Source organism: Taudactylus pleione, unplaced genomic scaffold, assembly GCF_031769625.1.
Source record: "Taudactylus pleione unplaced genomic scaffold, aTauple2 ptg001127l, whole genome shotgun sequence".
Lineage (NCBI taxonomy): Eukaryota > Metazoa > Chordata > Amphibia > Anura > Myobatrachidae > Taudactylus > Taudactylus pleione.
Genome location: NW_028285528.1, coordinates 1111341 through 1123330, shown reverse-complemented (window position 1 = coordinate 1123330; position 11990 = coordinate 1111341). Strand labels below are relative to the sequence as shown.

The 11990-nt window shown below is 45.0% G+C and overlaps 1 protein-coding gene and 1 pseudogene across 4 annotated transcripts in view; one reads left to right on the top strand and one right to left on the bottom strand.

Annotated features, from left to right (window-relative positions):
• The window catches only part of LOC148453579 (uncharacterized), a 54989-nt pseudogene that overhangs the window by 16335 nt on the left and 26664 nt on the right, over nt 1–11990 (bottom strand). The gene's annotated exons all lie outside the window — the stretch shown is intronic.
• Nucleotides 117–10774, top strand: LOC148453580 (uncharacterized). 3 transcript variants are annotated; one of them, XM_088461973.1, is made up of 5 exons: nt 117–229; nt 2174–2322; nt 3220–3372; nt 6150–6561; nt 8776–10774. In XM_088461973.1, exons 2-5 carry the CDS (start codon nt 2245–2247, stop codon nt 9327–9329), a joined length of 1197 nt encoding a protein of 398 aa, XP_088318099.1. In that variant the 5' UTR covers nt 117–229; nt 2174–2244; the 3' UTR covers nt 9330–10774. The 3 variants fall into 3 exon arrangements, with proteins under 3 accessions (XP_088318099.1, XP_088318097.1, XP_088318098.1); XM_088461971.1 differs by having other exon boundaries at nt 8773–10773; XM_088461972.1 differs by lacking the exon at nt 117–229 and adding an exon at nt 540–610 and having other exon boundaries at nt 8773–10773.

Here is an 11990-nt window from a genome sequence, read left to right as displayed (position 1 = left end):
TGTGCCGCCTGATTGGCTACTCGCTGCTGCCAATCACTGCTCTGAGGCGAATGAGTGGAGGACGGTTGCTATGATAAGAGGGGCGGGGCAGACAGTAGACATAGCTACAGGGAAATGAGAGGGGCGTGGCTATCTAGAGGGGCGTTTCTTCTAGAACGGCATCTTACGTTACGTGTAACAGTCTCAGCAGGAGGAGGCAGAGAGCGGCCAATGTTGTGTCTGGCAGCAGGTAATGGTGTTTATTTGTGTTATATAGGAGGTGCAGACTCCAATGTTATATATGATAGGTGATGCACTGCAGACTGTTATTATAATACAGCTTTGCATTAACATTATACAGGTAGGTTAGATTTCAGTGTTACATATATTACAGGTGGAGCAGACTCCAGTGTTACATATAATACAACCAGACCCTCCAACATGACTTTTTCCATCCGGTACAAAATGCTCTGCTCTTGGACGTCCTTCTTAATTGATGATTGCAGACACCTGTGGTGAAACACCCGTCTCATCTATTAAATAGTTCAACACAGGTGTCTGCATTCATCAGTTAAGAAGGACGACCAGGAGCAGAGCATTTTGTACCAGATGGAAGGGCTCATGTTGGAGGGTAGGTACAACTGGAGCAGACCTATGTGCTGCATTACCATCATACAGGTGGATCAGCTTCCAGTGTTTCATATACTACAGGTGGAGCAGACCATTTTATAACTTATCAAATACAGGTGGAGCAGACCCTGGTGTTACATATTACAGATGGAGCAGACCCTGGTGTTACATATAATACAGGTGGAGTAGTCACTGCTCGAGTAACAGACTATAGAGAAAGGGAGGTGTCCGATGCACTTAGACCCCCCATACAGAATGTATCAGCTGTAACTGGCGGTCAGTACTCTGAGTAGGTGGTTATTAGTGTTACATATGACCCTGGTGTTACATATAATACAGCTGGAGCAGTCACTGCTCGGTGGGTAGCAGACTATAGAGAAAGGGAGGTGTCCGGAGCACTCAGACCCCCCATACAGAACGTATCAGCTGTAGCTGGCGGTCAGTACCCTCAGTAGGTGGTTATTAGTGTGGAAGTGACAGAATAAACAGAGAGACACCATAGTGTACACCGGGTGATGTATAAGATGCACAGACGTCCTCTGTAATAGGCCCTGCTGAGTTCTCACCTGTCTGAGGATCTCTTAGCTTTCTTTTCATTCCTCTAATTATCACCAACCTGTTTAGAGTTCCCACTGCTCCCCGCACTTTCCAGCATCAGTCCTTAGGGAACCATGACCGTGCATGTTTTCCAGGTTTTCTTGCAGAATCCTCAGTGAGAGATTATCACCACCTGTGGATCGTTTAGAATGTGTCAGGCAGTAATTTAGCAAGGAGATATGGAAAAAATAACCTATTAGGGATCCCTGGGGATCAGAGATGGGAAACACTGTTAGATCTTCAGTGTGTAAGTGATTATCCTGCTTTACCCTATGCTACATACACATGGCCGGCAGGATTGTCACACATTTAACGTACATTCTACAGTGGTAGGCTAACTGTGGATTCCAGCATGACAGGGCATGCTGAGACTTATGCTCCCACTACAGCTGTAGAGTCAGACTGTATAACACTGGTGACACTCAGTAATTATTGCAGATGTGGGAGCAGAGAAGATAAGATGGGTGATTGTACACAAGTCGCCCAGATATTAGGAGACAGAGGAATAGGGCAGTAGTGGGGGAGAGAGGCTGGGCTGGGAGATGTGGTGCACTATCGGAGGGCGTATAATGGGGGAGGGGGAGCAGAGAAGTAGGGTAAGATGATGGGTGCAGAGACTTTATCCTAGGTTACTGGGGAGAATGACCTGAGGGTGGAATGAGGAGGAAAAGGTGGGTGGGCTGTGAGGGATCTGTCCTGGGGAAATATCTTGTCATATGGTGTTGTGTACTTGTGTATATTATACTGTGTGTAGTAATCACTGGTTATCAGGTGTGTGACCTGTGTATGGTGATCAGTGTGTATCAGGTGTGTGATATCAGTGTGACCTGTGTATAGTGATCAATGTGTAACAGGTGTGTGATATGGCTTCGTGGGAAGAGGAGTGCTTAATAGTTACTCAGTATGTCATGTTTGAATATGTTACATGTACTTTGATATTTATTATAATTATTATATTTACTTTTAGACACGTGAGGAATCAGAGTCTTTACTAGAAGTCACTTGAGGGTGAGACGTGTCCTGTTTAAATCACTGAGGATGAACAAGGACTGGAGTCACATGGCTGAGATGATTCTATATCTCACCCTGGATATCATCTACCTGCTGACTGGGGAGGTGAGAGGGTCTAGGAGTATCACAGTGACATCACTTATATCTATAGTAATAATACAGGGACATGACTGCGGAGGTGAGGGAATCTGGGAGTGTCACAGTGACATCACTTATATCTATAGTAATAATACAGGGACATGACTGGGGAGGTGAGAGGGTTTGGGAGTGTCACAGTGACATCACTTATATCTATAGTAATAATACAGGGACATGACTGGGGAGGTAAGGGGATCTGGGAGTGTCACAGTGACATCACTTATATCTATAGTAATAATACAGGGACATGACTGGGGAGGTAAGGGGATCTGGGAGTGTCACAGTGACATCACTTATATCTATAGTAATAATACAGGGACATGACTGGGGAGGTAAGGGGATCGGGGAGTGTCAGTGACATCACTTATATCTATAGCCTTTCTCAGGTATAGTGTCAGTGCCTCAGTCCTTTCGTCAGCACAGCTGTAACCATGCAGTATGTAGATGCTTTCAAATAATAGTATTAGTCCCTCCGTTCTTACAGGACCTAGGATTAGTTTAATATACAGTCACACCTAGAATCAACTCCAGACCTTCTACCTGCTTAATTGATAATGAAATAACGAGGGAATAGCCCACACCTGTCCATGAAATAGCTTTTGCGTTGATAGTCCCATGACTTTTGGCCCCTTAAAAAGTGGGAGGTACATATAGAAACCGTTGTAATTCCTACACCGTTCACCTGATTTGGATGTAATTACCCTCAAATTAAATCTTAAAGTCTGCAGGTAAAGCACATCCTGTTTGTTTCATTTCAAAGCCATTGTGGTGGTGAATAGAGGCCAAAATATGAGAATTCTGTCAATGTCCCAATATTTATGCACCTGACTGTATCTTTCTATTGATGTCTCCCTCAAAACACAGGATTACACATTGGTCAGTAAGACATCTGGTGAGTGTGAGACTAGCTATGCCTCCATCATGGTGCCTCCACCTTGCTCACTGATACATGAGAGAGACAATGACCAGAAGATCCAGGAACTCGCCAACAAGATCATTCAGCTGCTGACTGGAGAGGTGACTGCTGGGAATGGGATATTATACAGTAACATCAGGGGATGTGTCTGGGTGATGACTGGAGAGGTGACTGCTGGGAATGGGACATTATACAGTAACACCTGGGGATGTGTCTGGGTGATGACTGGAGAGGTGACTGCTGGGAATGGGACATTATACAGTAACACCAGGGGATGTGTTTGGGTGATGACTGTATCATTGTGTGTGTCAGGTTCCTATAAGGTGTCAGGATGTCACTGTCTATGTCTCCTTGCAGGAGGGGGAGTATAAAGAGGAACACGGGTCTGTACAAGGACGGGATGATGGGATCTGTACACTGTATCAGCAGGAGGAGCAGAAGCGGGTAGTCACACACCAGCTGGGATCTGTACACTGTATCAGCAGAAGTGGGTAGTCACATACCAGCTGGGATCTGTACACTGTATCAGCAGGAAGAGCAGAAGCGGGTAGTCGCACACCAGCTGGGATCTGTACACTGTATCAGCAGGAGGAGCAGAAGCGGGTAGTCGCACACCAGCTGGGATCTGTATACTGTATCAGCAGAAGGAGCAGAAGCGGGTAGTCGCACACCAGCTGGGATCTGTACACTGTATCAGCAGAAGGAGCAGAAGTGGGTAGTCGCACACCAGCTGGGATCTGTACACTGTATCAGCAGGAAGAGCAGAAGCGGGTAGTCGCACACCAGCTGGGATCTGTACACTGTATCAGCAGGAAGAGCAGAAGCGGGTAGTCGCACACCAGCTGGGATCTGTACACTGTATCAGCAGGAAGAGCAGAAGCGGGTAGTCACACACCAGCTGGGATCTGTACACTGTATCAGCAGGAGGATCAAAAACGGGTAGTCACACACCAGCTGGGATCTGTACACTGTATCAGCAGGAAGAGCAGAAGCGGGTAGTCACACACCAGCTGGGATCTGTACACTGTATCAGCAGGAAGAGCAGAAGCGGGTAGTCACACACCAGCTGGGATCTGTACACTGTATCAGCAGGAAGAGCAGAAGCGGGTAGTCGCACACCAGCTGGGATCTGTACACTGTATCAGCAGGAGGAGCAGAAGCGGGTAGTCGCACACCAGCTGGGATCTGTATACTGTATCAGCAGAAGGAGCAGAAGCGGGTAGTCGCACACCAGCTGGGATCTGTACACTGTATCAGCAGAAGGAGCAGAAGCGGGTAGTCGCACACCAGCTGGGATCTGTACACTATCAGCAGGAAGAGCAGAAGCGGGTAGTCGCACACCAGCTGGGATCTGTACACTGTATCAGCAGAAGGAGCAGAAGCGGGTAGTCGCACACCAGCTGGGATCTGTACACTGTATCAGCAGAAGGAGCAGAAGCGGGTAGTCGCACACCAGCTGGGATCTGTACACTGTATCAGCAGGAAGAGCAGAAGCGGGTAGTCGCACACCAGCTGGGATCTGTACACTGTATCAGCAGGAAGAGCAGAAGCGGGTAGTCGCACACCAGCTGGGATCTGTACACTGTATCAGCAGGAGGAGCAGAAGCGGGTAGCAACACACCAGTTGGGATCTGTAGACTGTGGGCCTGATACAGCAGAGATCGCACTTTAGCAATCGCGCATGCTGTCCTGCTGCAAAATTATGCAAATTAATGCGATTGCAATGCCTCTGCAGTACAATATAAATACGCCCACTTCCCCTTACACACATCCATAATACCTTGCAAGTCTGCTAAAACATCAGTAACATTGGAGCCTCCCACACACTTGCATAAGATTAGACCTTACTCTGAAATTGCTAAACTTCTTGCATGCATCTAAAGCTCAGGCTGCGCAATGCCATTGCAATGGCTAAATTATGCACGCCCCTGCAGCGGCGTTCTAACGCAATGGCATGCCTGCGTTTCGCCGATCACCACCCTCAAATGGCACTTCCTTTCAATCACTATGCGGTGGGTCTCTGCACTCACTGCGATCACTTTCCCGATCGCAGTAAAGTGTTCATGCACACGCACTGCGATGCATGACCAGAACACAACAATCGATCGGGTGCACTCGTTTGCAATTTTGCGATCCAAGCTGAACCAGGCCCTGTATCTGCAGGAACAGCAGAAGGTAGTTACAGGTAGTTACACACCAGCTGGGATCTGTACACTGTATCAGCAGGAAGAGCAGAAGCAGGTAGTCAAACACAAGTATACTGTATCACCTATCATAGTGTGCAAACAGTCTGGATAGCACTACTAATCACCTAGCTGCAACTGCTAGGTTTGCCCCATCTTTACAATGTCAAAGGATGAGGATACAAGGGCATTAGGTTTTGCAGACATCTTGCACATCCACTGATGAACTTCCGCAATGCTGGAAAGAGGAGGAGACGTATTATATACCATCCTCTTGGATGTGTTTTTATAAACCTGTAACTCGTTAGTTAAGAGGAATTTAACCCACTCTAAGAGCTACCATGGAGAAAATTAAATAAAAGTAATTTTCAGGTACATAATTTGCTGTTTTCTCTGAAATCTAGTTTGGAGACACTGGATACTCTGGGGCAGAGAGTGCGGAGTAGAGACACCAGCAGGAGTATGAGGGTTTCCGGGTAATATAAAGTGACCTTTCTCCTGTCACCACACTCTGTACCTCATAGTATCCAGTGTCACTAAGAGGACTGATAGAGAAGGATTAATAATGCAAGTACAGAAATCCAATATTTCATTATATGACCTGTGTGCATCTAATACACTAATATTCTTCTGTGTAATCTCAATTAATGTAACAGAAATTATTCAAGTGTTATTTTATTTTACGGGTTATTTAGAGTGAAGATCTGAATGATATTAAGGTAGAAGATACAGAGGGAGAAGAAGTGACGTATGTGACTGATAAACCAGAAGATATAGAGGGAGAAGAGACGTATGTGACTGATATAAAGGCAGAGGGAGAAGAAGAGACGTATGTGACTGATACAAAGGCAGAGGGAGAAGAAGAGACGTATGTGACTGATACAAAGGCAGAGGGAGAAGAAGAGACGTATGTGACTGATACAAAGGCAGAAGTTACAGAGGGAGAAGAGACGTATGTGACTGATATAAAGGCAGAAGATCTAGAGGGAGAAGAAGAGACGTATGTGACTGATAATAAGGCAGAAGGTAAAGAGGGAGAAGAAGAGACGTATGTGAGGGGTGATCAGCAGTGTAAGGAGGAGGAAATCCCTACAGATATCGGTACAGGTGAGTAATAAACACTTATTACAGAAAGAGACATATATTCTCTCTGTTCAGGTAGATTTTAAGCAGTGTATTATATGTGTGGTATTTGTATGTTCTACTAGTTTTGAGTGGATTTCCTTCTCCAATAAAAAATGTTCTAGTATGTTAAATGAGCCCCTATTACACTCCTGCTCTCCCCTCACATCATGTCATTGTATGTTACCAGCCCAGAGATCTGATCAGTCTCCTCTTCACACTCTCTGGTGTATCTCATACATCAGGAGCCATCAGCCCCTATTATACTCCTGCTCTCCCCCTCACATCATGTCACTGTGTATTACCAGCCCAGAGATCTTACCAGTCTCCTCCACACACTCTCTGGTGTATCTCATACATCAGTACAAGGGATGTCACTATAATGATTAAATCACTGGTTAAGGTAATGAGACCCCATGTGACATTACCCATGATCCTTTTCCAGCACTACTACATGTGATAATAGCCATTATCTTCCTTGAGTAATATTATGTGACTGACTGATTTACAGTACACTATACATCACACGAACTCCACCTTCTCACACACACACAGAGCTATAACCACACACCCGTCATTGCTCAATGGCTCCCTCCAGTCTTGATGCTTGGATGCTCTGTACTGTTGCGCTTTATCTGCTGACCTGTCTCTGTATCCCGCTCTGCCCTTTTGCTGTCTTCATCACTCTACTGTTGCCAGTCTGTGCCCTGCGCCATTCCCCTACCCTGTCCTGCTGCCTCCCCCACTCTGTGTCCTGCACCATTCCCCCATCCTCTCCTGCTGCTTCCCCCACTCTGTGCCCTGCTCCATTCCCCTACCCTGTCCTACTGCCTCCCCTGCTCTGCACCATTCCCCTACCCTGTAGGGGCTGCCTCCCCCGCTCTGTGCCCTGCACCATTCCCCTACCCTGTCCTGCTGCCTCCCCCGCTCTGTGCCCTGCACCATTCCCCTACCCTGTCCTGCTGCCTTCCACACTCTGTGTCCTGCACCATTCCCCCATCCTCTCCTGCTGCTTCCCCCACTCTGTGCCCTGCTCCATTCCCCTAACCTGTCCTGCTGCCTCCCCCACTCTGTGCCCTGCACCATTCCCCTACCCTGTCCTGCTGCCTCCCCACTCTGTTCCCAGCACCATTCCCCTACCCTGTCCTGCCTCCCCCGCTCTGTACCCTGCACCATTCCCCTACGCTGTCCTGCTGCCTCCCCTGCTCTGTGCCCTGCACCATTCCCCTACCCTGTCCTGCTGCCTCCCCCACTCTGTGCCCTGTGCTATTCCCCTACCATGTGCTGCTGCCCCCTGCTCTGTGCCCTGCACCATTCCCCTACCCTGTCCTGCTGCCTCCCCCGCTCTGTGCCACCATCATTCTGTGTTGCTCTGTCCTATCGCTCTCCTTCCCTCTCAGTGGTTATATACAGTGACTCATTACCCTAATTTAGTAGCATGATTCTGGTGGGGCTACTCTCCCTGAGGATGACCAGAGGACCATATAGAAGCTGCTTCTGCTACATATATATCCACCTGGAGAACTTTGTGTAGTGTGGACGCAGTTGTTGGAAATTAGCCCACAAGTTTCCCGTGTGTATGTGTGAGGGCGGTCTAGATGGGTATTGTGGTTCACCAACGTCACTGGCTAATGAGGCTTCCTGCTCTGTGATGGCTAGGGAACGTTACCCAGCAAAGTGCATTTAAGGGAAGATATATACATTGGTGATGTGCCATCTGCATGTATGAAATTGCTGTTAGTGTGGGTGTGGCTTTATAAGCCAATATTTAATATGTTCATTTAGAGTCTTATTTGTACACTTGTAAATGTAATAATGTGGTCATAGTTTGTACCTGCAAATTAAACAAATATCTTCATTCATTATAGTAACACAGTGGTGTAGTGGTTAACATTACTTTCTCACTACACTGAAGTCATGAGTTTAATTCTAATCTAAGGTGCCATCAATGTGGAGTTTGTATGTGTTTTCTCCAACCCTCCAAAAATCATAGTAGTAGGTTGATTGGCTCCTGACACACAATAAACCTAGTGCGTGTATATGTGTATCCATGTGGTAGGGAATATAGAGTGTAAGCTCCACTGGGGCAGGGACTGATGTGAATGACTAAATATTCTCTGTAAGGTGCTGTGTAATGTGTATGCACTGTATAAAGAGCTATAAATAATAATAATACAACATTTATTGTATTTCCAGCAGATGGACGCACAAGCAGGAATGACTTGGAAGAAGATCTCATCTTGTCTACAGATATTAAATTAGAAGATAATATCACACAGGAATCTCCAGGAGACAGATCCATTATGCTAAATATACATCCAGATATATCATCTGATCCCTCCAATCACAAGGACTATTCTATTGATACCACCACTTTTATTAAACATAGTGCAGTTCATATACCTGCTACAATATTTTCCTATTCTGGGTGTGGGAAGTCTTTTACATGTAAATTGTTTCTTGTTAGACATGAGAGAAGTCACAGAGGTGAGAAACTATTTCCATGTTCTGAGTGTGGGAAATGTTTTACTCAAAAATCACATCTAATTATACATCAGAGAAGTCACACAGGGGAGAAACCATTTCCATGCTCTGAGTGTAGGAAATGTTTTACACAGAAATCACATCTTGTTACACATCAGAAATGTCACACAGGTGAGAGACCATTTCCATGTTCAGAGTGTGGGAAATGTTTTACATATAGATCGAGCCTTGTTAAACATCTCTCACACAGGCGAAAAGCATTTCTATGATACAAAACAGGGATGTAGCAACACTCCAGTGACACAGTATTGTAACATTTTAAATTATACATCTGCAGATAATTGGGATGTGTCATTAATATAAAAAGAGGAGAAATGTACAGCGCTAGGGAAATCTAAACAATAAATAATATAGGGCTTGATAAAGCAGCATTAAAATGTATAGTATTTAATATGAAGACTCCCAGGGGAGGTGACAGATTTCGCCATCTGTGCCGTCAGGAGGTGATGTGGATGTTCTAACTGAATTCACTCCACCCAGATGGTTTAAACTACTCAGTCAAACTCATCACTATTATCTGATACTCTGATCTTTGAGACTAGATAGTCAAGAACCCCTTCATCTGGTCCTACCAACCATCTAGATATTTGTTATAATCCTCTGTGTGACCTTATGTAAATTTCTACCTCTTTGTTTATATGTGTGTGTATATTATTTTTATTTATTGATTACGTTATTTATATAGCGCACATATATTCTGCAGCGCTTTACAGAGAATATTTGTCCATTCATATCAGTTCCTGTCCCAGTGGAGCTTACACTCTATATTCCCTATCACATGCTCACACACACACACTAGGGTCATTTTTGTTGGGGGCCAATTAGCCTAAAAGTATATTTTTGGAGTGTGGGAAGAACCCCACGCAAGCAAAGGGAAAATATACAAACTCCACACAGTTAGGGCCGTAGTGGGAATTGAACCCACAACCTCAGTGCTGTGAGGCAGTAATGCTAACCATTGTGTGTTTATATTATATATCAGTATGATTCCAGTATCAGAATATACTGAGAGATCTTACATGTGGTTCTCATTAAGCCTAAATCTAAGTTATCCATATTCCATATAATTACAGAATAAGGTTCCAATAGGGACGTAGGATTAGGACGTGTCAGACCTGCTGGGATTTAGTTGCCTCAGACCGCTGAATCATAGGTGGTCCATTAGCACAGTGTTATATGTATGCAGCAACAGCGCCTGAGTCCTGATCACACGGTAACCGGCAGTGTCAGACCCGTTGTGGACAATGTAAGATCCACGGGGCTACACATTTACACTGTGACGGCTGTTGAGGATAAAAAGAGAAACGCGGAGCGCAGATCTCACATTCTAATAACCGCATCTATAAGAATGAATAAAGCTGTTGGTGTTTGAGACGGGGACAATAATGCATGGTGCAGAGATCCCGCTTAATAACAACAATTGCATTAACTGCAAATAAGGGGAATAATAATTACAATACCCTGAAAACAAAGGGATTGTTCGGTAGAATAGAAAGGGTATGATATCCTCTCTACACACCGTTACTACAAAATCCAAGGATTCCGCGCATCAACGAAACCCCTTTCTTTTTCCCCTCCCCCTCCTTTTCCCCTCCCTCCCTCCTTTTTCCCCTCCCCCTCCTTTTCCCCCATCCCCCCTCCTTTTTCCCCTCCCTCCTTTTTCCCCTCCCCCTCCTTTTCCCCTCCCTCCCTTTTTCCCCTCCCCCTCCTTTTCCCCTCCCTCCTTTTTCCCCTCCCCCTCCTTTTCCCCTCCCTCCCTCCTTTTTCCCCTCCCCCTCCTTTTCCCCCATCCCCCCTCCTTTTTCTCCTCCTTTATGAGTCTCTACCTATAACTAAACAGCTGAAAAAGAAAAAGTAACAGTAATTCCAGCTGTGGACCAGAGTAACATTGAAGTAACAAATTAGCTTACAGTGTTACAAATGCTCTCCTGTCATTTGAAAATAAATGTGTCCTGAGAAGGTAAAACTGTACAACCATACATACCATCCAATTCTATGTACATATATGAGTATATTAAAAAGTAAATGATTCTGCAGATTGTCCCATTGAGGAGACACGTAAACCATTAGAAAACATGAGAACAATAAATACAAATATAACTGTGATTCAACGGAATGAATCATTTCTTTTTTAAATGAAACATTATTTCTCGTCTTTGAGCACAGTCTTACTATCTTTATTTTAATTGTATTGTATGAGATCTTAAACGAAATCATCAATAAAGGTTATGTTTTATGATTAGAATTCAGCTAAATAGTAACTATTGAGAAGGCCCCGGCGTGCACCCTGGTAGTCTCACGCCATTTTTTCTCGGTTCTTGATTCCAGTTGTATTTAGTGAGCAGGGTAGCAGCAGCCCCTACTCAGAAATCATGAATAAATAACGGAATGTATACTGTGTATTAAACACAGCATGATTTGGAGAATTTGGGGAGAAAAGGGATAATAATAAACACAAACGTAGGAGAATCTGTGCGGTAATTCCCCAAAACCTTTATAACTAAAGAAATTCAATGAGCCGCTTTTCACAGGTGCAAATTCTTCATAGGAAAAAGCTGCAAAAAGTTTTCCCCACTTCCAGAATAGGTGAAAAAAGTGCAAAACTCCAATTTCTTCTTCAGGGTCCATAGGGCTCTACAGAGAGACCTTGGGGTGTAGCTGGGACCAAACACACAGTTAAAGCTTTTGCCATCCCAGGATGCAATAGTCCTTCCCCCCTATACCCCGCCACGGAGCCTGAGGCCAATCAATAAGTTTCGTTGGTGGACAGCAGGAGTCGGTTCACCTTTGTCACAGTGGGCTTCCTTATGCACCCCAAAGCTTTATTTTATGAGTTATTTTATTTAACTTTTTTGTACTCACGAGCGTGC

Excerpts from the sequence above, each read along its gene's own strand:
- LOC148453580 (XM_088461971.1), top strand. The coding sequence starts at position 2,245 with ATGAACAAGGACTGGAGTCACATGGCTGAGATGATTCTATATCTCACC. Across the intron at positions 2,323-3,219 it reads TCTACCTGCTGACTGGGGAG|GATTACACATTGGTCAGTAA; the intron begins GTGAGAGGGTCT and ends CTCAAAACACAG. Across the intron at positions 3,373-6,149 it reads TTCAGCTGCTGACTGGAGAG|AGTGAAGATCTGAATGATAT; the intron begins GTGACTGCTGGG and ends CGGGTTATTTAG.